The sequence below is a fragment of the Schistocerca piceifrons genome, chromosome 9, assembly GCF_021461385.2.
Source record: "Schistocerca piceifrons isolate TAMUIC-IGC-003096 chromosome 9, iqSchPice1.1, whole genome shotgun sequence".
Lineage (NCBI taxonomy): Eukaryota > Metazoa > Arthropoda > Insecta > Orthoptera > Acrididae > Schistocerca > Schistocerca piceifrons.
The window spans coordinates 163,267,164-163,293,901 of record NC_060146.1 but is presented as its reverse complement, the minus strand read 5'-3'; the positions used below and the strand labels follow the sequence as shown (position 1 = coordinate 163,293,901).

Sequence of the window (26,738 nt, the reverse complement as noted above, 5' to 3'; positions counted from 1 at the left end):
ATAGGCTACACCAATGGTCACTGATAAGAAGCCGATGGGTAAGCTGACAGCCTCTGTGCATGACTGCATCAATCACCTCGACGATACTGTTGCTTTGGGTTCTTTCACCAATTGATAATAGTAGGCCTAATGTCTCCCTGGCAGCTCACCAAAGCAAGAAAGGGGGCCAACAGAGGTGGCCTCTATAAGAGGGCCTGTGAACTGTACAGACACGTGAGATCTGAAACTGCGCGCATCATGAGTGAAGGTACATCAAAGGGGTGTGGGTGCAGGAGGGAGCTAAGAAATGTTAATTCTACGGTGTATTTGTCACACATCAGCTGTAATACTGTGTCAGAAACAGTTCCGATATCATTCTCGCACTGTTTTGTAGCACAAGAATAGTGATGGCTACAAGAGAGAAGGAGGGTAACACGGTCTGACATCACAGAAGAGCACATAGAACAAGACTCTGCCCCTAGCCTTTGTATTTAGAACCATGTTCATACTGACTTTCGTTGTTTAATTTTAAATTTTACCTGTTTAGTATTAACTCTTTTATTGTTGTTGTTGTTATGGTCTTCAGTATTGAGACTGGTTTGATGCAGCTCTCCATGCTACTCTATCCTGTGCAAGCTTCTTCATCTCCCAGTACTTACTGCAACCTACATCCTTCTGAATCTGCTTAGTGTATTCATCTCTTGGCCTCCCTCTACGATTTTTACCCTCCACACTGCCCTCCAATGCTAAATTTGTGATCCCCTGATGCCTCAGAACATGTCCCACCAACCGGTCCCTTCTTCTTGTCAAGTTGTGCCACAAACTCCTCTTCTCCCCAATTCTACTCAACACCTCCTCATAGCTATATGACCTACCCATCTAATCTTCAGCATTCTTCTGTAGCACCACATTTCAAAAACTTTTATTCTCTTCTTGTCCAAACTATTTATCATCCACGTTTCACTTCCATACATGGCTACACTCCATACAAGTACTTTCAGAAACGATTTCTTGACATTTAAATCCATACTCAATGTTAACAAATTTCTCTTCTTCAGAAACGCTTTCCTTGCCATTGCCAGTCTACATTTTATATCTTCTCTACTTCAAACATCATCAGATATTTTGCTCCCCAAATAGCAAAACTCATTTACTACTTTAAGTGTCTCATTTCCTAATCTAATTCCCTCAGCATCACCCGACTTAATTTGACTACATTCCATTATCCTCGTTTTGCCTTTGTTGATGTTCATCTTATATCTTCCTTTCAAGACACTAAGACACTGTCCATTCTGTTCAACTGCTCTTCCAAGTCCTTTGATGTCTCTGACAGAATTACACTGTCATCGGAGAACCTCAAAGTTTTAATTTCTTCTCCATGGATTTTAATACCTACTCCGAATTTTTCTTTTGTTTCCTTTACTGCTTGCTCAATATACAGATTGAATAACATCGGGGAGAGACTACAACCCTGTCTCACTCCCTTCGCAACCACTGCTTCCCTTTCATGTCCATCGACTCTTATAAATGCCATCTGGTTTCTGTACAAATTGTAAATAGCTTTTCGCTCCCTATATTTTACCACTGCCACCTTAAGAATTTGAAAAAGAGTATTCCAGTCAACATTGTCAAAAGCTTTCTCCAAGTCTACTCTTCTATTAAAATCTCTGATTTTCTCTCTTTTTATTTACTTTGTTTTTTTTTTTTATCATTACTACTTTATTATTATTATTATTATTATTATAGTAGCCCAGTGCTGAAACATAATCTATTCATGAATTTTATCGTGTACCAAGTGCTAAAAATCTTGTAGGCACATTAATATTCATTCAAATAATTTAGAAATAAAAAAGACTATTCACGGGACAGTAGAAACATTGAATCATCGAAAGGCTAATCCTTAAACTAACTCAAACACCAACTTTAAAACTAGCTCTCTCACACACACACACACACACACACACACACACACACACACACACACTCCCTCCCTCCCTCTCTCCCTCTCTCTCTCTCACACACACACACACACACACACACACACACACACACACACACACACACACACACACTCTCCCTCCCTCCCTCTCTCTCTCTCTCTCTCACACACACACACACACACACACACACACACACACACACAGGGTTTAATGGGTATAATTGCAGACATTTCTATTGGTGTCATATGTTGTTGGGATGGTTGGTACTTCACATACATGTAGCACAAGCAAGCTAGTAATGCTTATTTTACCATGGGCAGAAGCTCAGGTGTTGAAGTGTGGTCACAAAACAGTCTATCTCGGACAGGTATAGTCCATTTAGTGACGCAGTGTAGCTATGCATAAACCGGGTCATAAAGTTTGTAACATGTTTGTCGGAATATTGTTCAACGCAGAGAAAAACAACCAACGCACAAATGTGTGCACATGTTGGGCTAGCACATATAAAAATTGCTGCACTTTTACCTGTTACACACTGTATATACGTATCTATTCATGTGTGTTTATATTTTTTATTTGTATATTTACAAACTACGTGGTCCACACAGCCAAAAAGGTTGGGAACCTCTGTCCCAGAAGATTATACCATAAGACACAACTGAGTGAAAGCAAACTAGTAATCTTGCCTGCGGCTGAGCGTGACTACTGGAAAAACTGAGCCATTTATTAAATTATCCTCAATGTGGTGGATTCTCATCGTACTATCCACCTGGATATCCAGGACTTCAAATTAGAGCCTCAGCCAGTGTGTGTCCCTTGATATCTACTTCTGTTGCCTTAAGTCAACTGTATTTCAGAATCCTGAACATGGCTGTCAGCAGTAAATGCAATTAAGTTTCCAATTAATAAAGTACACAGCCTGTCAGTTGCCAATTTTTATCTATTTTTACATTTGACCCATGTTTTGATACTATTTGTTAGTATCAGTTTCAGAAGAACCAGGAGTTACCTCATATTACTTTAACTAAAAATTGTTACATCTGTCACCAGCTGAGGTGTTCGAGTCACATAAGGACAATGTGATTAAAATCCATTTAAACATGAACAGCTATCGCACAGACAAATGCCAAACTAAGCACAAAGCATCTGAGTCCAGTGCTTAAGCGGACTGACATAGAGTGCACCACATGCTATGAGCTCAAGCTGTAATACACACTCGAATAATTAAGACTTAACTCTTCCTGCGGTGACGTACTGTCATAATGTACAAAATAGTAATCTAAGGCGCAATAAAAATGAAACAGTGGAGCAGGAATTGAGTGAAACCAGATAAAATTAAAAGGAGTACGAAGTACTACATAATCTCAAACTGGACAGTCTCCCATATTTTTTTCACAGTATACCGCAATAAGGGAAGAAACTGTATTAAAGTCAATTGTATTTGTCTGGAATAGCGTAACAGCATAATCTGAACATTTGTGCAATTTGGGAGCGTTTGTCTGACCAAGCTACAACTGACGGCATTTTTTTACATACAAATAGCAATGTTTTGCCAGTGAGAACCAGCCTGATTGATGCAACAGATCAATCTATCATAACACTGATTCTGTAAAAATTCCTGCCCTCATTGGTGTACAAACATTTGTGTCCATTTTCAAATCTGGACATGAAAATGTCATGTCTCTGTTTCGCCAAGGACCTGACTGAAAGACAATGTTTCAAAAAAAGATGTCTGTCTAAAGGTTTGAAATATTGATCAACTTCCCACAGTTTGACGATTCTACCACACGTTAGGTAAGGAAGCAAAGTGAGTGTGCAGCTATCATCTCTGAAATACTGAACAATTCCCAGCAGATGAATTGCCTTAGTGAGAATGGGACAGCTGACGAAACATTTGAGCTTTTCTGAGAGAGGTGTGGATTTCGTGTGTATATGTCAAAGAAACGCAGCAAGTATGGCATCAAGGTACAACGAATGGCTGGCCCATTTAGTTCATATGTTTTCAAAGCTTACATTTATACTGGAGACGACAGTGATGGCATTGGGCTAAATGAAGACGAGAAGAAAACCTCCCCAAGCAACACTGCGCTTGTGCAAACCTACTGAGGGATCAAACAGAAATTTCACTGGAGATAACTGATTTTCATGCATGGACTGGTGGAAGAACTGAGAAAAAGATTTCTGACATTTGTAGAAACCATGAAAAACAAAAATCAAACTGTCATTCTGCCTAATTCAAGTCTGATAAATCTAATCCAACAGGATCAGTTTTCTATTGTTTCACAAATGAGTTATCTGTTACTTTGTTGTCTGTTGTTCCCAAGAAGAGCAAAGCAGTTATTCTGACAGCTTCCAAGCACCACAGCAAAGTGGTGGATTCTAACAAGAGGAAGCCTGAAATAATCTCCTATTAAACGAAGATAAAAGATAGGCTACACACTCTGGATGTAAGAGATGGTCACCAGCTCTTTTTTTACACACTTATAAACATAATTAAACAGTTTCATACTCTATTTGTGCTACTGACAAAACCATGTCATGAAAAACATAAGGTTCATCTAAACCTTGGTCCACTCTCCAACAGAATCACACATTAGAAGACGACTCACCATTCCCAATCTGCCCCATGATATCGAAGACCTCATATGACAAGAAATCTATGATGAGGAATCTATTGCTGGAGGAGATGGTGAAGTATCAAGCAATAAATTTGAGATGAGGAAGACCTGCTCTGAGTGTCCATCTTCCTAAGACCGAAAGAAAATCCAATATGTCTGGAATGTAATAGCAAAACGTGAACCACATGTACAATCAGAAATGAACATAACACTGGTTTTTACAAACAGTTACAAGCTTTTATAAACAGTTACAATATTAGTCTTCAGTAACAATGAAGCACAATATCTGTTTAATAACCTCAGTTAATTTTGAATGAATAAACCTTATTAATACTCCATTTGATGTTTCATGTGAAAAGAACAAAAATAGTACCCTAAACACATTAATAAAATATTAAAAATGATAAATCTAAAAAAATGAATCAGGTCTCCCAGGCTGGATGTTTCTAATTATGTACAATCGACCTATGTTTCTCTTTAGGGGTTAATAACTGCCTAAAAATATTCACACAGTTTGAAAATGAGGAGGAGGAGGAAGAATCAGGTCTCCCAGAGTGGATGTTTCTAATTATGTACTATCGACCGTTTAAGGGTTAATAACTGCGTAAAAATATTCACACAGTTTGAATGCATAGCTAGGCGAAGTTTACCAAGCGCAACACAGTAGATGAGAGATTTAATAATTGTCCAAAAATATTCATACAGATGGAATTCACATTTCCTCTATGACAGGGGACCAACCGTTCAAATTCCTGACCAAGTTTGTTCCCCATGATTCCCCTTCATCGCTTAAGGCTGACTCTGGGTGGTTCCTCCGAAAATCTACTCACACGTTAAAGGCTTAACATAACAATACATGTAATACTTTACGAACTGTATTATCTTGAGGCAGCAGTAACTCACAGCGCGCACATTATCCACGTAGCCACTTCCAACAAACTTCACACGTAATTTCAAACCTTTCGAAACTTTTACCCGTTGACACCCCGCAGAAAATGATGACAGCAAAAAAATGTTATCACGTACTGTCGCGTAGTTTCGCTGTTCGCGCAGTAAAACTTCAGCCTCAGGCACAACGTTTTAATTTATTACTTCTTGACTGCTAATTCTCTTCGTAACTAATTTTGCGAACTGTATCCACATATACCACCCAATGTCTCTGGACAGCTGTATCATTTTACGACGAACGGTTCAGGAAATGTGGTGTTAAAACCATTGAAATGTCCGTAAAAACCAACTTCCGTTTAAAATGGTGAGCAGGCACCCAGACTACAATGACCCAGTGTTTGATAACTGGAGCACTTGCCATTGTCAAACATGCTTTAGTGTGTGTGGTTTGAGGTTTCCGGGCGCTAAACACCGTGGTCAAACATGCTTTACACACAATTACATACCTCTTCTAAATTTTACTAAACTAGGAGTAAATATTCCGAAACTAATAACAATATAAGTAGGGCTTTGCATGTTCAACTAGTGAGATTTCACTTGGTTAACGTCAAATAAAACACACATCAACCGATTCGTAATAAGTCGTTTGATGTTTTATGCATGGGAGTTATATTCTTTATAGATTTTACGATGACAGGGAGGGATGTTGAGCTACAGTACTTTCTATCTCCCTGTTTTCTTTAAAACGGTATCTGTATATTAGGAGTAATAATAGCTACCGTAACCGTGCTTCGAAAAATCTTTTCTAATTCTATTCAGTTGATGCTTTTGCAGAACAGTTCCAACTTTATGCAGGCACTATTAGCTGTCTATATACAGTGAAACACCATTTACACAAAATTACTGCTGTCCTGAAAAAAAAAAGTTTTTTTTTTTTTTTTTTTACACGAAAAAAAGTTTCTCAGAGGAGCAAATATACCTGTTTTCTGCAGTTTCGACGCCATCCATATGCAGCGCTAATGTTTCCCGGTATGCCGAACAAGGAAAACAATGGCATGAACTACACACAATTTTCTCGGTACTTTAGCGGGAGCGGAGGAATCGTTACAAGTCGGATGACTTCGGGCCACTACGTACTGTTTCCTTTCGTTGCCATCCTGTGTGGTTTCTTTTTTTTTTTTTTTTTTCCTAAACAATACAATGGACTTAGCATTATTGCATTGTAGAACGCATTGTGAGTAACAGGACACGGAAACAAAAATCCTTTAAGTCGATGTACCTACCATTCGCTGTCTTAGCCGGTCATGCCCTATGGTTTAAATTTTTGTTGTAGAATTGAATCTCAACTCCTTTGCAAAATTCAGGACCAAGTCATAATGCTACCAATCTTTAAAGAGAACCTGGAGCATAGGAGACGACAGCTAACTTTTCTCGTTCCATGCTTTCATCATTATTATTCATTTGCTTTCAAACGATAAAATTTACAGGTACAAGGGGGAGTCCCCGCCTATCGAGGGCGCCAAAGTATACCTTGCATATGCGCCATGGTGGGGAGTGGACGAAGCCCAACGAATCGCAATACATCGCTGTCCAATGGCATGGGACGTGCGGGAAGAACAAGCAGAGATACATAACTCAGTGCTGACAACATACTTGCCGTCACAATTAAATATATGTTCCAAGAAAGGCCGACACTGCCATCTGTTGGCCGCCATAACAACTGCTATGTATGGCCACGGCCGTAGCATATATGAAAGTAAAAACAGAGGGACAGGGGCGTAAGAAATGCTTATAAGATTCGTGTTATCGTAATTGATGGCATCGTGTGAAATAAAGGTACTTGCTGCTACTAATTCCTTATTAGTTCTCAAAGGCAATTCGAAATAAAGAGCCAGGAATAAAAGTTACATTGTGGCAATAAGAAAGAGTGATGAGAAATTCGTTATTAACATATGCAATACATAACTATAAAATAAAAATAATAATAAAACACATAAGAATCGTAAAAAAACAGGAATCATTCAGAAACTGTCTTATTGGCTATCTCATCTGTCCAAGAGTTGTTGTTATAGTCACTACCGCCCGATTCGGCAGGATTAATAATGAATTGGACTATCGCGAGTTCCACAACAACGCCGCGCCTCCATAAATCTGCTTCCAGGTGCTGGAATTTCCTGCAGTATGCTTGCCAGTCTTTAGCAGTTACTGCCAGAAAATATTACTGACAATTCTAAACTAATTCTCGTTTGACATATCGCTAGAAGTATTTCACTTCCAAAAGAGTCTCGTAACTTTTGCCCACAACTAGTTCCACTGCACTGAAGTCGCAATTATGTAGAGGCAGGTGGAAAACCATGTGGTCTTTCTCTTTGCCATTTCGTCATCCACATGCAACTTCTTCACAAATCTGTTTTCTTGAATTAAAGAGAACAGGGCCTGCTTTCTCATGCTGTCATTACATTCAACATTCCTCTTCTGCATCCATTCCATAATTCTCGTCTGCCTGCTTAGCTGGGTGGTAACGTCCTTGCCTCCCATGTACTGGGCCCGGGTTCGATTCCCAGTTGGGTTGGAGATTTTCTGGGTGTTGAGTTACCTTCCTCATCATTTCATCGTCACCAGCGGCCGCAAGTCGTCCAATGTCGCGCCGACTGAAATAATTTGCACTCGGCGGCCGTAACTTCAACTAATCTACCTCCTTTGTTAATATCTTAACCTGTTCTGGCATTTCCTTATATGTCTAGATAAAATTCACTATCAGCGTTACATCTTTTTCTAGTTTGATGTGTACTGCACTTAAGATGTCTTGGAGTACAGACAATTTATATAACTTACTTGTAGATTTCTGCTGCTCATCAAGCAACCGACTGGGACATCCCGTTCAACACTGACATACGATCATTTCATTTTTTCCAACATCCTCGCTTTTGTGTCATACCGCATGTGTGGTTTTTCCACCTGGCTGTTGTGGTATGAAGCGTTGTCCATCAGAATTACTGAGTTCAGGGGGAGATTTGGGAAAACCAAATTCATGAACAATCCCTCAAAGTTTTGTAGGTTAATCTGACCATGGTAGCCACCTGTGGATGACTTTGCTCAGAATTTTAGTTCGGCTTCCCTGACGAACTTCTGCTTAGAACTAACATTTACAACAATAAGTATATTATTTAGGAGGTTCCCCATTCCATAACGCCAGTAACATTATCCTTTTGCCAATGTTTCCTAAATGTCCTCTTGCTGTCAGTTCATATTTCATCCAGATAAAACGTTTAACTCAGTGCTTCCCTAATATGTTTCATTTCTACAATGAAATGTGACCGCCAATCTATAATGCTTCGACGCTCTAACTAGAAAGTCCATTTATTTTGCACATTTTTGAAATAAATCCCATCGACAACAAAACGTTCCTTGGAGATATTATGCCCCATGTCCAGCCTATCTTTTCCTCGAGTGAAATCACTTCAGACTGGGAACAATTTTTTGTATCAAATAAAAATCTTCTGCCGTTTTTCTCACAACACCTCTTTCAAAACCATTAAACTGGATTTCCCGGTCAATTTTGGCCTACATATAAGAGAAATGAAAGAATTACGTCAGAAAGTAGGACTACATTCTATTCAGAATTTATAGATGAAATTAACAGTGATCCTCCCTTACGCTGGTATCAGCTTTTCGGAAAGATACATATGGTTGTGTATCACATCACGCAGCTACACCTAAACGAATAAAAATAATGATGACAGGCTGTAAAAGAAATTGCTTGCGGCAGGATTTGTACCCACCAGCCTTAGAATATTTTCCCATTAAATCAGTCACTAAGCTATGGCGAGGTCTCTTAAGTTACACTTGCCATTGCAGCTAAAGTCCGCCAGCAGATCACAGGCCTTTCTTTGTTATTCAGGAACGACGGGCCATTGACGTAATGATGGTAAGATGTGATACAATACCTAGGGACATAATCCGCACAACTGAGTGTATATAGAAGTTTAGAGAGATCGATCCTAAATCCGGTCACACAACGTAATGTGCTACCACTCTGACTAAACCGGATTATACGCAACATAAAAACTCAAAATATGTAAGCAAATATAAATGCTTAAAATACGCATGAAAAGTAACGAAACAAACAGAATTGAATAATAAAAAAAAATAGTAACTACTGTGTGCGATATGTCTCGAAGTTGGATCTGTATATATCGATTCCGAAGAAGTTGGCCGACTATGCGAAGAATCGGGATATTTGGCATGTTGATCTCATTATCTGTGTACTTTGTGGTAGAGGTTAGGCAGGGTCGTTTTTGAAATAAGTTCTTAAAAAAATTCCGAAAGAAGATGCACATCGTGTATCGAATATTATTCCTCCTTTGATATTGTTGTTGGTAACAAGCGAAAGAGATGGAGTTATCTGTGCGACACAATCGATATGCACAGGTCCTACTTCTAGATATATCGCAAGCAGAAAAGCATATACAAGAATCCGTAATGTTTTATTTCAAAAACATCGTACATTAAGGAATTTTTTTAAAAGCATTAACATGTAAATAATATTGTCAGACGAAAGGATAGTTTACAAATTATCTTACATTTTACTACTATTGTAAATATAGGCAATAAGGTACTGTTCCAAATGTGTAGTAGCAAGATTGTATCTCCGATCACTCAAAACATTTTCCTCTGCAGAAAAGGACCACACTACATCAGATAAAGCACCTGGGCAGTATTTAGATTGGGTACTGTGTTACACTTATTGTTTCTTGCCGAAGTTCACCTGTCCCACTACTAAAACCATCAACTTGAAACAAGTGTTAAAAGCCTGGGTTATTTTCAAACTTTTTTTAAGTCTTCTTGGGAATACCTCCGACAACGTAGTGTTCCCTAGACTAATTCTTTTCATTAACTGAATAGATTCATTCAACGCCAAACCTTGAGTTTCTAACTTTTTAATACACGCAGGTATATGGAAAAAATCACAGCAACATTTTTTAATACTGGAATCATTAAATGCCTCCTTGCACTGGCAAACTGCCAAAGACATTACACTACCGAAGTCGTTTACTATGCCTCTGATGGGCTCAAAATGTTCACTGCAAAACAACACAGCTTCAACTGACATGTCCCAATGCGTTGCCTTTGGTTTGGGAGGTACAGACACCTTTGGTATTTTTTATTTGTAGATCTTGATGTGATGAAGTCAGTTTATTTACATTTCCAAACGTGGATCGTACTTCTTCAGCTAGGCAATGTACTCTACGAGGAAAGCACATCACATGAATCAAACTGGGATAAAATACTTGGAGGGTTTTTCTTGCTTTGATCATATATGGAGCAGTATCCGAGAGAAACACAGAAACCTGTTCACCTCATAATGTTCTATAAATGTTTTTCTAATATCCTCAGTCACAAATTTGGCGGTAATAGAATGATTTGTGTCTTCAAGTTCTTGCAGGCCACTAAATAGGAAGAAGAAGGCTCTTTTTTTAACGCATCAACAAATAAATTTGTAATGTAATGGTTACAAGTGTCCGTAGTTTCGCTAACTGGAATTAAAATAATGTTGTCCTTGAGTTTATTGCGTATTCCTTCCAGACCACCTAGGTAAATTGCCGGTACGTAATTTTAATGCAATTCTGATTCATCTGGCTGTTGTTGTTGTTGTTGTGGTCTTCAGTCCATTGACTGGTTTGATGCAGCTTTCCATGCTACTCTATCCTGTCCAAGCTTTTTCATCTCCAAGTAACAACTGGAATCTACATCCTTCCGAATCTGCTTAGTGTATTCATCTCTTGGTCTCTCTCTACGATTGTAATACTAAATTGGTGATCCCTTAATGCCTCAGAACATGTCCTACCAACCGATCCCTTCTTCTAGTCAAGTTGTACCACAAACTCTACTCCTCCCCAATTCTATTCAGTGCACCCTCATTACTTACGTGATCTATCCATCTAATCTTCAGCGTTCTTTGGTAGCACTAAATTTCGAAACCTTCTATTCTCTTCTTGTCTAAATTATTTATTGTCCACGGTTCATTTTCAGATAGGGCTACAATTCATACAAATACTTTCAGAAAAGAGTTCCTGACACTTAAATCTACACTCAACGTTAACAAATTTCTCACCTTCAGAAACGCTTTCTTTGCTATTGCCAGTGTACATTTTATATCCTCTCTACTTCGACCAACATCAGTTACTTTGCTCCCTAAATAGCAAAACTCATCTGCTGCTTTCCTAATCTAATTCTGACAGCATCATCTGTTTTAATTCGACTACATTCCATTGTCCTCGTTTTGCTTTTGTTGATGTTCATCTTATATTCTCCTTTCAAGACACAGTCCATTCCATTCAACTGCTCCGCCAGGTCTTTTGCTGTCTCTGACAGAATTACACTGTCACTGGAAAACCTCAAAGTTTTTATTTCTTCTCTATGGGTTTTAATTCCAATTCCAAAATTTTCTTCTATTTTCTTTAATGTTTGCTCAATATATAGATTGAATAATACTGGGGATAAGCTACAACACTGTCTCACTCCCGCCCCAACCACTGCTTCCATTTCATGGCCCTTGACTCTTGTAACACCCATCTGGTTTTTGTACAAACCGTAAATAGGCTTTCGCTACCTGTATTTTACCCCTGTCACCTTCAGAATTTGAAAGAGAGTATTCCAGTCAACATTGTCAAAAGAAGGTTGTATACATGGAAGAACCCTGGAGATACTAAAAGGTATCAGATGATGGGATGGGACCTGGATAAACTGAAAGAACCAGAGGTTGTACAGAGTTTCAGGGAGAGCATAAGGGAACAATTGACAGGAATGGGGGAAAGAAATACAGTAGAAGAGGAATGGGTAGCTTTGAGGGATGAAGTAGTGAAGGCAGCAGAGGATCAAATACGTAAAAAGACAAGGGCTAGTAGAAATCCTTGGGTAACAGAAGAAATATTGAATTTCGTTGATGAAAGGAGAAAATATAAAAATGCAGTAAATAAAGCAGGCAAAAAGGAATACAAACGTCTCAAAAATGAGATCGACAGGAAGAGCAAAATGGCTAAGCAGGGATGGCTAGAGGACAAATGTAAGGATGTAGAGGCTTATCTCACTAGGGGTAAGGTAGATACTGCCTACAGGAAAATTAAAGAGACCTTTGGAGATAAGAGAACCACTTGCATGATCATCAAGAGCTCAGACGGAAACCAAGTTCTAAGCAAAGAAGGGAAAGCAGTAAGGTGGAAGGAGTATATAGAGGGTCTATACAAGGGCGATGTACTTGAGGACAATATTATGGAAATGGAAGAGGATGTAGATGAAGATGAAATGGGAGATATGATATTGCGTGAAGAGTTTCACAGAGCACTGAAAGACCTAAGTCGAAACAAGGCCCCCGGAGTAGACAACATTCCATTAGAACTACTGACGGCCTTAGGAGAGCCAGTCCTGACAAAACTCTACCATCTGGTGAGCAAGATGTATGAGACAGACGAAATACCCTCAGACTTCGAGAAGAATATAATAATTCCAATCCCAAAGAAAGCAGGTGCTGACAGATGTGAAAATTACCGAACTATCAGTTTAATAAGTCACAGCTGCAAAATACTAACGCAAATTCTTTATGGACAAATGGAAAAACTGGTTGAAGCTGACCTCGGGAAAGATCAGTTTGGATTCCGTAGAAATATTGGAACACGTGAGGCAATTCTGACCCTACGACTTATCTTAGGAGAAAGATTAAGGAAAGGCAAACCTACGTTTCTACCATTTGTAGACTTAGAGAAAGCTTTTGACAATGTTGATTGGAATACTCTCTTTCAAATTCTGAAGGTGGCAGGGGTAAAATACAGGGAGCGAAAGGCTATTTACAATTTGTACAGAAATCAGATGGCAGTTATAAGAGTCGAGGGGTATGAAAGGGAAGCAGTGGTTGGGAAGGGAGTGAGACAGGGTTGTAGCCACTCCCCGATGTTATTCAATCTGTATATTGAGCAAGCAATAAAGGAAACAAAAGAAAAGTTCAGGGTAGGTATTAAAATCCATGGAGAAGAAATAATAACTTTGAGGTTCGCCGATGACATTGTAATTCTGTCAGAAACAGCAAAGGACTTGGAAGAGCAGTTGAACGGAATGGAAAGATTCTTGAAAGGAGAATATAAGATGAACATCAACAAAAGCAAAACGAGGATAATGGAATGTAGTCGAATTAAGTCGGGTTATTCTGAGGGAATTAGATTAGGAAATGAGACACTTAAAGTAGTAAATGAGTTTTGTTATTTGGGGAGCAAAATAACTGATGATGGTCTCAGTAGAGAGGATATAAAATGTAGACTGGCAATGGCAAGGAAAGCGTTTCTAAAGAAGAAAAATTTGTTAACATCGAGTATAGAATTAAATGTCAGGAAGTCGTTTCTGAAAGTATTTGTATGGAGTGTAGCCATGTATGGATGTGAAACATGGACAATAAATAGTTTTGACAAGAAGAAAACAGAAGCTTTAGAAATGTGGTGCTACAGAAGAATGCTGAAGATTAGATGGGTAGATCACATAACTAATGAGGAGGTGTTGAATAGGATTGGGGAGAAGAGGAGCTTGTGGCACAACTTGACTAGAAGAAGGGATCGGTTGGTAGGACACATTCTGAGACATCGAGGGATCACCAATTTAGTATTGGAGGGCAGTGTGGAGGGTAAAAATCGTAGAGGGAGGCCAAGGGATGAATACACTAAGCAGATTCAGAAGGATGTAGGCTGCAGTAGGTACTGGGAGATGAAGAAGCTTGCACAGGATAGAGTAGCATGGAGAGCTGCATCAAACCAGTATCAGGACTGAAGATCACAACAATAACAACAGGTGTTGGAACACTAATTCCATTATTAAAAAATAAAATTACTTATTATTGCCCATATAGTGTACTAAACATTTATTTACATTCACATATTGCCAAATCGCTTCACACCTCTGGAATTATTTTGGTTGATGTGCAGTGTGATATTTGAGTGCTGCATTGTAAACTGAAGTAGCTCTCTCCTGTGTCAAGACATACCAATTTCACAGTTTGCCTGTCTTCTGCGCGTAAAGCATTTCTCAAAAGTGTATTCTCTTTTATGATATGAGAAGCCAATTTATTGAGCAAATACTGAAATACACTCCTACCCTTTCGTAAGTAATTTACGTCCTCCATAGCAGCTCTCGTAACACATTTTGCTGAATGCTTTTACTCTCTCGACGTATTACTTATGGCTTTATAAAAGTATGTTTCCTTTTTTCCCGCTGCTTTTCTTCCAAAAACACACAGTGCAATTATGGTACTAGAAACTGCAGCACGTAACAGGTTGTTGTCCGCCATCTTGAAATTTGATGAATAATATGACGACAGTGTAATACCCCTTTTTAGTGTGACGTCAAAAATCTTTGTCAAACAAATTTGACGAATATTTGATGATATCTTTGATCAAATCTCTGTCAAAGAAATATGATAGTGTAATACCGGCCTTACCCAAGGATTTCTACTAGCCCTCGTATTTTTACCTACTTGATCCTCTGCTGCCTTCACCTTTTCATCTCTATCTTTCATCTGGTATATTTTGATTTAAGCGATATTTGCACAGGAAACCTTTAGGGATAGGGTTTGTAAGTTTGTGAAGAGGAATATTACTTGCAATGAATGTTTAATATAGATCCATGTATTTTTGGTTACCTTTGGAGCTTAAATCACTGCTACTGCTACTTGCCACTGTCAAAAGTTGTTGTCATAGGTCTTTCCTTTGCGTTTTTGCGGTATGAATACTTATCTTGACATGCTGGTCAAGTTGAAACCTTTTTTGCATGGAACAGTTTTCTCACTCAGAGGGATGCTTTTTTAGACAAGTACAGAGATAGGTATTGCTCCACAATACAGATATTCCTGACGGTAACACCTGAGCTGTACCTGCAGCAGCTTGAGCAATCTGCAGTATTGCCCAGCTATCCCAAATTTTGCAGCAATATTGATGACAACACAATTGCGGCCACACATTGCCATAAAGTATGGACCTAATTACTAAGGATAGGTTAAGGCCTACGATGTCTTCATTACCTGAACGACATGACGCAAAAGATATGTCCGACACCAGCGAAAGAGCTTATTTCACTGCTCTTTATCAAGTACAACTTTATAGTTTTCAGTGCTGTATAGAGTCTTTAGTTTGGCGCAGCAAAAAGATGTGGAAAAATTGTTTAGGGATAAAATAAAAATTTGTATTTTATTAACACATAACACATTTTATAAACAGGGTACACACGAGGCTTCATTGCCGATCAAAAACCCTAGAATACCAGTTCACAGAGGTCTAATGCACTAGGTACAATGTATCCTATGCACAACTATACACACTAGAAAAATATTTTGTTCATATATATCCAACACTCCCCTCCTGAACAAATATTTTTCAGATACTGAACACTACGCATCACAGGTTAGACCATAATGTTTCACCAACTTCTGAAACTTGTCCTTATTGGAAGGCTTGATTAGGAGATCTGATGACTTTTCTTCTGTTGATAGATAATTGATGGTTATATTTCCATGCTCCCAGTGATCCCTTATAATGTAATGTTTCATGTCAATATGTTTGTATCTCACACTGGTGACACTATTGTTGGCAGGTTTAATAGCCCCATATTATCACAAAATATCACAACTGGTTTTATTTTTGTAAGAGACTCTATTTCACCCATCAAAGTTCTAATCCAAAGTGGTTTTTCGATAGTGGAGGATAAGGCCAAATATTCAGCTTTCATGGTGCTCAAAGCAGCTGTCCTCTGTCTCTTACATGACCAGGATATCAGTCCTCCCATTAGTTTAAAGCAACTTCTAGTGACGGAGTGTCTGCTTTCGAGCTCATTTCTCCAATCTCCATCACTATACTGTTCTAAATGTACATTTCCCGTTTTAGAATACTTTAGCCTATAAGAAGTAGTTCGCTTTAAATACCTGAATATTCTCTTGATTGCCATCCAATGTTTTTTTCTTGGACCATCGCAAAATTTGCTTACAGCATTTGCGGCAAATGCAATGTCTGGTCTCGAAGTCTGTGCTAAGTACAGTAGACTTCCTGCAGCTTACAAGTAGGGTACACTTTCCTTAAATTTCTTGTCCTCACTAGTTATTAACAGTTTTGCATTATTTTCCGTTGGAGTAGAAATATGTTCATAATTTTCTGTACTGTACTTTTCTTATATATTTCTTGTATACACAGACTGAGCAATTCATAATTCTTCTCTGTTGGTACTTCTTAGAGCCTTCACGCCTAAGTACTGATTAACTTCCCCTTAAGTCATGCTAATTAAATTCTGAGCATAACCGTTTTTTAAAAAGTCCATTTCATATTCATTATTGGTCAAAACATAAAAAAATCATCTATACATATGGCCAAGATTGTAATATGATGAATATTTCACCATTGGTGAGAAAGTCTTCCGATAATCTATTCTTTGTTTCTGGCAGTATCCTTTTACTATCAATCTAGCCTTGAATTTGGTACTGCACTCTAAGGATTTTTAATATTGAATATCCACCTTGTTCTTAGTGGCTCTTTATTTTCGGTCATCTCAACACATTCACATGGAACATTATCCAAAAATGAATGTCATTCTTTTTCGGTAGCCTCTTTCCAACTTTGAGCATAAGTAGTAGCCAAGGTTTCATCGACTGTTGAAGGTTTGAGAAACATACATTTCATACTCTGGATATCTTTTCTGTTTTTTCTACATGTAGAACGCCGTAAACTCTCTTCCTCTATCGAATCTTCTTCCTCAGTTTCATTTCTCAGGTAGCATATCAGATTTATCTTTATTCATCTTCCTCTGTTTCCGTTTCCATCTCTATTTCAGCATTATCACACCCTATATTTGGTTGAATTACTGTATTATTTTGACTATTTTCCTTTATTTTATGTTTAGAATTCTCTAAAAATGCTACATCTCTACTACTTATTATCTTCTTATTCACAGGATTACAAAACCTGTATCCTTTTGAATCCTAACAGTAGCCAAAAAAGTATATTTCTGCGATTCTGCGTCCCACTTACCTCTTAATGATTTCGGAATCTGAACTATGGCCTCACATCAAAAGACTTTTGCGTGCCTTTGGTCCACTTCCTTCCATTCCATTCTTCATAACGTGTCTATTCTCACATCTTTGGTAAGTGATTTGTTAATTAAATACACCACACTGACACGGCCTCTGCCCAAAAGCACTTGGTAACCCAGCTTTGCTTAACATACTTCTTGCATTCTCTACACTGGTTCTGTTGACATATTCTCCAACTCCATTTTGAGAGGGACTATGGCGAATGGCAGTCTGATGCCTGATATCCATTTCATTCAACAGTACCTTAAATTGTCTGTTTAGGTATTCTGATCCATTGTCTGATCTAATAATTTTAATTTTCTTCCCAGTTTGTCTTTTGGCCACTTTGCAATAAACAGCAGATACATCATTCACTTGATCCTAGGTACTTGTAAGGTAAACATGAATGTATCTAGAAAAATCATCTATGAATGTCAAGAAATAGTAGTTACCTCCTAGGCATTTATTCTCCATGGGTTCACAGCGACCTGTATGAATTAGTTGCAAGACTTCCATAAATCTGTTTTAATTCGATCGAAATGGCAGTCTGACATCTTTCCCTTGCAAATACACCTCACAGTGTTCATTTCAAAATCTTTTACATGGCTGCTATTCAGCAGCTGCGTAAATTTGAAAATGTTGAAAAAAGCAGCCAACCAGTTGCAAACCAAAGGTTTATTTAGCCCTTGACCTATCTTTCGATATTTATAAAAATATCTTCTTCGGAAGGAGTGGGCCCAAAAAATATATATAAGTGGTTACAAACTATTTTTACATACATAACAAAATATTAATAATAGAAAAATATTTGTGAGATAAGCATACTGACTTGTTACACCACATAGTGGTACGTTACATTACCTAAAGCCGAGCAGCTCTTGTCATACATAAAATTGATATAAAAACCAGATACATCATGTGCCATGGCTTAAGACAGCAGCTAGATTATATTCAGCGTACGTCAGAATAAACGCACAAATGTATTCACCCACTGGTAAAATCTATTGTATGTATAAAATTATAACAGGAAGCCAAAGAAAAATATATATGCATAACGTACGTATTCGCAATGTCAGACACAAAGGCCAGCTGTTCAAACGTACAGGCTCAGGCGATAAGGAAAAATTGGCATGCAGAGGGCGCTAAAAACATGTGTGTAAGACCAACGCCTTCCTTGTGTTAAGCAACAGCATTTTACGTTAAAGTAAGAAAATTTCTTCTACGCAGCTACTAATAATGCAATAAGTTTACAGGTATACATTACGCGTACAATCTCTAATATATTTGCTGACAGAGTAATAAATACTGCACGTAAATTCAGCGTGCAGACGCTAGAGTTCCATTTACAAAGGACCACTGTTACAAAGGAATGGGGAAAGACGAGCAAATATGAGCTAGAACAACAACATTAAAAGAGAAACTTTCGCTTAACACTACGGAAGCGGAAGCGATAAGAGAAAATTGGAATGCAATAGGCGCTATACAGGGTGTTACAAAAAGGTACGGCCAAAGTTTCAGGAAACATTCCTCACACACAAAGAAAGAAAATATGTTATGTGGACATGTGTCCGGAAACGCTTACTTTCCGCGTTAGAGCTCATTTTATTACTTCTCTTCAAATCACATTAATCATGGAATGGAAACACACAGCAACATAACATTTGCACTGAAATGAGGATTGACACATTGTTGGATGAACTATTCGCAGAAGTGTACCCATGGAGGCCAATCAGCTGCTGATAGTGCCTGCACACGCTGTACATGGTACGGAAACAACTGGTTCTCCCGTAGCACTCTCCATACAGTGACATGGTCAACGTTACCTTGTACAGCAGCAACTTCTCTGATGCTGACATTAGAGTTATCGTCAACTGCACGAAGAATTGCCTCGTCCATTGCAGGTGTCCTCGTTCTAGGTCTTCCCCAGTCGCGAGTCATAGGCTGGAATGTTCCGTGCTCCTTAAGACGCCGATCAATTGTTTCGAACGTCTTCCTGTCGGGACACCTGCGTTCTGGAAATCTGTCTCGATACAAACGTACCGCGCCACGGCTATTGCCCCGTGCTAATCCATACATCAAATGGGCATTTGCCAACTCCGCATTTGTAAACATTGCACTGACTGCAAAACCACATGCGTGACGAAAACTAACCTGTTGATGCTACGTACTGATGTGCTTGATGCTAGTACTGTAGAGCAATGAGTCGCATGTCAAAACAAGCACCGAAGTCAACATTACCTTCCTTCAATTGGGCCAACTGGCGGTGAATCGAGGAAGTACAGTACATACTGACGAAACTAAAATGAGCTTTAACATGGAAATTAAGCGTTTCCGGACACATTTTTTCTTTATTTGTGTGTGAGGAATGTTTCCTGAAAGTTTGGCCGTACCTTTTTGTAACACCCTGTATAGGCGTTTCCGACCCCATCGCCGTATACTGTATATTAAGATATCTCTGTATTTGAATACGCATGCCTATATCAGTTTCTTTGGTGTAATGCTTAGAGGTTAATAGGTTATCATTAACATGAACACCAGCTGTTGTGCTGTTGTGATGCGACTGAGAGGTACATCTGATTCGTGTCTCATGAAGTAATAAGTTACATTATTTTGGTTGCTGGTATACCTCTGAATATAAATGTGATGGTTTCAGTCATCGACAGGCGATGTCGGAAAAGCTGTGGGCTAAAATGAGCTCTAACTTGGAAATTAAGCGTTTCCGGACACATGTCCACATAACATCTTTTCTTTATTTGCGTGTGAGGAATGTTTCCTGAAAGTTTGGCCGTACCTTTTTGTAACACCCTGTATACATGCATATAAGCACAGCGTCTTGCTGGTGTTAAGTAACGTAATTTTACATTAAAGCATAATGGCAGTCTCTTTTAGGAGCAAGGAATGGATGCAATAATTTTAGAGGTATATATTAAATATAAAATTACCTGTAAAACATTTATGTATCAGAATGATACTGCACGTAAATTTAGTGTGCAGAAGATAACAATTCTATTTCAAAAAAATATTTTTGTTGCAATTTTTTGGAATACCTACTGTCAGAATGTGTGATGAAAAGACCAGGAAAAATGAAACCCAGTAATATTAAATGCAAGTAGCTGAACAGTAGAGAGGAATTATTTTGAGGAAAACGGCACATTCGCCGAAGTTAGCGGAGATCAGTAAACACTTACTATGCGACCGTGAGCAGGTCTTCGAAGCTATCAAGGAAGTGCTTACCAGCGCGAGTTGCAACTGATCGTCCAAGGGCGTTATCCACACTTGCAACTGATCGTCCAAGGGCGTTATCCACACTGTTAGCAAGGTGTTTATAAATTTCAAGTTCTTCTTAAATCCAATTTCCAGCCTTTTATTTCCTCACGTAAAATTACAGATTTTTCTAATTCCCTCGGAGACTGGTCTGAAATAAGTAAATGTTCAGCAAAATAACAAGAGTCTTTCACAAATTCAGGCGCTTATAAACTCGTCTGTAAGGATTGCCCTAGCTATTATATAGGGCAGACTGGTAGAGCTGTTGCGTAAGAAATGGGGAAATGTTCATAATCCTTCTTTTGCTGAACGTTTACCCATTTCACATCATTCTCCGAGGGAATTAGAAGGATTATGAACATTTCCTCATTTCTTACGCAACAGCTCTACCAGTCTGCCCTATATAATAGCTAGGGCAATCCTTAACAGACGAGTTTATAAGCGCCTGAATTTGTGAAAGACTCTTGTTATTTTGCTGAACATTTACTTATTTCAGACCATTCTCCGAGGGAATTAGAAGAAACCATACTTTTACGTAAGGAAATAAAACGCTGGAAATTGGATTTATTAGGAGCACGTGAAATTTATAAACCTCTGGCTATAAGAGAGACAGGATCATGTTAACGATCAGTTGCAGCTCGCTAGTAAGCGCTTCCTTGATGGCTTTAAACTGTTGTTCTAGGTCACATACTGTAGTACGTGTTTACTGATCTCCGCCAACATCGGCGAATGTGCAGTTTTCCTCAAAATATTTTCTCTCTACTGTTCAGTTACTTACATTTTATGTTGCTGGATTTCATTTTTCGTCATCTTTCCACCAAATGTTTCTACAGCTGGTATTCTAAAAAAATTGTAATATAAGTAATTTGTTGTACGGTACCGGTAATAGAATTGTTGTCTTCTGCACACTAAATTTTCGTTCAGTGTCACCCTGCTACATAAATGTTTTACAGGTAATTTTATATTTAATGTATACCTCTAAAATGATTGCATTTATTACTGATCTTCTATGAGAGATTGCCAGCTTGCTTTAATGTAAAATTACGTTACTTAACATGAGCAAGATGCAGTGCTTACGCACATGCAGTGCCCACCCACCTTCCAATTTTTTTCTTATCGCTTACGCTTCCGTAGTGTTAAGCGGAAGTTTCTCTTTCTAGTGACGTTGTTTTATCCCATATTTGCACTTCTTTTCCCATGCATTAGTAACAGTGGTTCTTTGTAAATAGAACTCTAGCTTCTGCATGCTGAATCTGAGTGTAGTATTACTCTGTCACAAATGTATTAGAGATTGTATATGTAATGTATACATGTAAATTTATTGCATTATTAGTAGCCGTAGGTTGCCATGTTCTTCACATAATGTACAACATGAGCAGTAACAATTTGTTTTTCCCAATTCACTAGCAATTTAAGATCAACATTTCCTGTGAGTTCACATTTTTACTTAGACCTGACAACTGTAGAAATTCCAGTGTCGGTCCTTGAGTGAACATCATACAAGACTGATGAAGCTTTAATAATATGCACAGATACCCCTGAATCTAGAAACCATTCTACATGATCATCACTCGCTTCACTAAGACAGCCGGTCTCTGTGGCCGAGCGGTTCTAGGCGCTCCAGTCCGGAACCGCGCAAGTGTTATGGTCACAGGTTCGAATCCTGTCTTGGGCATGGATGCGTGTGATGTCCTTAGGTTAGTTAGGTTTAAGTAGTTCTAAGTTCTAGGGGACTGATGACCTCAGATGCTAAGTCCCATAGTGCTCAGAGCCATTTGAACCATTTTTCACTAAGACAATAAAAAGCAGAAAAATGCCTTACCTTTATGGGTAGTCTTCCTCCCGTGACTACTAGAATTCTTTTCTTTAATACTCAACCTTCCATTACACTGTCATGAAAAATTTCAGTATTCTGGCATCTGAAACATTTTATTGACTTCTTCTTTTTGTATTTAGAGTATAAAGCCGACGCTATTTGTATTTCTGGAGCATAAGAATCTGGTTCATTTAATCATTTCTCACATTCTGTGTAATCTTTGCCTTCACAATATCCACTGTAATTATTCCCGAACTTTCCAAAATAGCGTCGTGTCCTGACATAGGTGGGAGAGAGAAAAAGGGATTGCTGGTCAGTCTGCGCTCCCGAGCGGTACAGAGCAGAAGGCAGAAGACAATTCAATGTGAAGACATTTTATTGTTTTCTTCTATCTGAGCCAACACTGGTACAGGCATTTACCAGAAATGCAGGTGGTGAGACTCGGTAGGGAACTCGTTGTGGAGACTCTTGGACAAGCATGGTTTTGAAATAGCTGTTTATTCCAGGCAGGACTTACTAATACAGTGGAGGCTAGTTCTAGGGTTAGAAACAGCACGAATAACACTGTTACAACAGAAACCAGTGCAGAAGTCCCAGGAGTGGATGCCGACCACATTAGTAAACACTAGCAGCATCTTAAGGCAACAACTTAGTTGCAAAACAAAACATACTGAATGTGACACTGTTCACTGAGGCACTCCAAGTGAGAGAGCAGACTTACGCGGAGCTGGACCGAGGCTGGAGTCGACGGACGCGGATTCTGCGCCCAGATCGTCTGACTGAGAACTCTGCCAAAATGCGGAATCTAGGGGTTTTAAAGAGTCGCGTGGGGACACTGTTTTTCCCACTTAAAGCCACTCAGCCAATCCCGTAGGTCTCTTGCAGGCGCCTGCCAATCGCGGTTTAGTTAGGTCCCCTCTACTGCTCGTAAGGCGGGGATTTTAATACTGTTGCACTAAGTAAGTCCGTATTTGGTACCAACATTGGTCAGCTGAAAGCTAAACGTAACTGCTCTGACAAATAAGTCTTGCAACATTATTGTTATGTCATTTATCCCCGCCCCTCAGGCTCCCCGGAGTATAGACTGCTAGGCAACGGTTTTTGGCGTTTTCACTCTCTTTCTAACCCTTGTGAGTCTACTGACGTTGCTGCTCTCAGGGCTGGTATCAAGCTGGCTTTATACACTAGTAGGTGCCTATTGGTTACAAAATTCTATGGTGACAACCTACTACAGCGTATAGACGACATATAAAGTTACATGTTAATTCCCTGAGGAGTAACTAACGCCCTGGGACCGCGTCTGGGGGCGTCTGCATTTTCGCAAGGCTCTCCCCTTACGGTTTACTTCATGTAACAATATCTCTCGTAGTTTCGTCTGCCCGCAGCATCGTCTCTGCTTCCGCGCCTTGGAACGCCTGTCCTCCTCTCTCACAGCTTCAAGATAACACTACAGTAGCAAGGAATAATCAATATATTACAATGGATCAATATTTCTCTGGTAGTCCAGCTAACAATAACGTACCAATCCATTCTTTTGCAATTTCAAAACTAATATTCCTCAAATGATTTGAGATTGAAATTATTTTATACAAGTATTCGTCCACGCTTTTGCACTTGTTCAGTCTTGTACTTATCAGCTAGCGAAGTAATCCTATTTTTCTGTTTAAACATCCATCTTCAAACGCGTTTTTCAGTTTGTCCCATACCTCCTTTGCTGACACAACCTTTTCTATGTGATCATATTGTACTGGATCAATGAAAAGTATTATTTTTGATTTCGCCTTCCGGTCCTTAGTAGAAAAACTTGACTCTACGTTTCAATGCACCTTTTCCGACGTCCTACAGGTCAACCAAACGCAAGTAAGCCTCAACGACAAATTACCAAGTTGCGCAATTGTCGCAACCTACAAGCCGCTCAATTTGCAGTGTCTGTGTTATATTCATATTAACAATCGCTTTTACTCACAATATACACAGTGCAATTTTATATGGTCATCTGCACACTTTTGCGGAAAAACACGTCACCGTGAAATTTATTACTTAGCGTTCCTTCAGTGCGAGGCTCATTACCTGTTGGATTCTTAAGTTTAGCGCAACGAAATGACGTGGAAAAATTGTTGAGAGAGAAAATAACAACTTATGTTCTACTAACACGTAACACATTTCACGTAGATACTATGCACAAGATCTCGTTGTCAGTCAGTAACCAGAAATAGTATTTCACAGGGGTCTAATGTACTCGGCACAAGGTATCCTATGCACAACTACACCGAAGAGCCGAAGAAACTGATATACCTGCCTAATCTCGTGTAAGGCCACCGTGAGCACGCAGAAGTGCTGCAAGACGATGTGGCATGGACTCGACTAATGTGTGAAGATGTGCTGGAGGGAACTGACGCCATGAATCCTGCGGGGCAGCCCATAAATCCGTAGGAGTACGAGGAGTGGAGATCTCTTCTGAACAGCATATTGCAAGGCATCCCAGATATTCTCAAAAATGCTCATGCCTGGGGAGTTTGGTGGCCAGCGGAAACGTTTAAACTCCGAAGAGTGTTCCTGGAGCCACTCTGTAGCAATTCTGGACGTGTGGGGTGTTGCACTATCCTGCTGGAATTGCCCAAGTGCGTCAGAATGCACAATGGACATGAATGTATGCAGGTGATCAGACAGGATGCTTACGTACATGTCACCTGTCAGAGTCGCATCTAGATGTATCAGGAGTCCCATATCACTCCAACAGCACATGCTCCTAACCATAAAAAAGCCTCCACCAGCTTGAACGGTCCCCTGTTGACATGCAGGGTCCATGGATTCATGAGGTTGTCTCCATACCCATACGCGTCTATCCTATCAATGCAATTTGAAACGAGACATCCGACCAGGCAACATGTTTACAGTCAACAACAGTCCAGTGTCATCGATGATGGCCCAAGCGAGGCACAAAGCTTTGTATTGTAGTCATCAAGGGTACATGAGTGGGCCTTCGGCTCCGAAAGCCCATATTGATGATGTTTTGTTGAATGGTCTGCACACTGGCACTTGTTGATGGTCCAGCATTGAAATCTGCAGCAATTTGTGGAATGGTTGCACTTCTGTCACGTTGAGCAAATTCTCTTCAGTCTTCATTGGTCCCATTCTTGCAGGACCTTTTTCTGGCCGCAGCGATGTCGGAGATGGTGTTTTACTGGAGTCCTGATACTCATGGTGCACTTGCGAAATGGTCATATGGAAAAATCCCCACATCATCGCTATCTCAGAGATGCTGTGTCCCATTGCTCTTGTGCTAACTATAACACCACGTTCAAATTCACTTACATTTTGATAACCTGCCATTGTAGCAGCAGTAAATAGTTTAACAACTGCATCAGACACTTATTGTCATATATAGGCTTCGCCGACTGCAGTGCCGTATTCTGCCTGTTTACGTATCTCTGTATTTGAATACACATGACTATACCAGTTTGTTTGGCCCTTCAGTGTATATACACTGGAAAAATACTTCGGTCACAGCCAGCCAGTGTGGCCAAGCGGTTCTAGGCACTTCAGTCTGGAGCTGCGCGACCGCTACGGTTGCAGGTTCGAATCCTGGCTCGGGCATGGATGTGTGTGATGTCCTTAGGTTAGTTAGGTTTAAGTAGTTCTAAGTTCTAGCGGACTGATGACCTCAGATGTTAAGTCCCATAGTGCTCAGAGCCACTTAGTTCACACATCTCCAACATTTGGGTGGAAAGTTAAGGAAAGAATTATGGTATTGTTAGGATCAAATTCATATGGACCTAAAAATCTATTCCTATTTTTGTCCCTGGGGAAAGCTAAACATTACATTGTTTTAAAAATGTAAGAACATTACCAGTCGAATTTCTTTTGTCATGTGACAAGGGCCTCCCGTCAGGTAGACCGTTCACCGGGTGCGAGTCTTTCAATTTGATCCCACTTTGGCGACTTGCCCGTCGATGGGGATAAAATAATGATGATTAGGACAACATAACGCCCAGTGCCTGAGCAGAGAAAATCTCTAGGAACCCGGGCTCTTAGGATTGACATGCTGCCACGCTGACCACTCAGCTACCGGGGGCAGGCAGACACGAGTCGAGTACATCAGTGTGTATGAACACACATAGGGTTGTGTTTCTCTGATAGCT

At 39.4% G+C, this 26,738-nt stretch overlaps 1 protein-coding gene and 1 long non-coding RNA gene across 5 annotated transcripts in view; one reads left to right on the top strand and one right to left on the bottom strand.

Moving 5' to 3' along the window:
• LOC124717318 (glycine N-methyltransferase) overlaps positions 1 to 26,738 on the bottom strand; it is a 97,769-nt gene that overhangs the window by 63,718 nt on the left and 7,313 nt on the right. Inside the window, exon 2 of one of the 4 annotated variants that reach the window (XM_047244152.1) lies at positions 4,529 to 4,693. The exons of 2 other annotated variants lie outside the window; for them this stretch is intronic. In XM_047244152.1, the coding sequence (XP_047100108.1) occupies positions 4,529 to 4,547 (19 nt within the window). In that variant the 5' untranslated portion in view covers positions 4,548 to 4,693. Of the gene's footprint in view, positions 1 to 4,528; positions 4,694 to 6,404; positions 6,445 to 26,738 lie in introns of those variants that run through there. One more of the 4 variants, XM_047244151.1, reaches the window with a different exon arrangement.
• LOC124717319 overlaps positions 20,013 to 26,738 on the top strand; it is a 28,344-nt gene continuing 21,618 nt past the window's right edge. The window contains exon 1 of the long non-coding RNA XR_007005732.1: positions 20,013 to 20,083. This is a non-coding gene — a long non-coding RNA (uncharacterized LOC124717319). The remainder of the gene's footprint in view (positions 20,084 to 26,738) is intronic.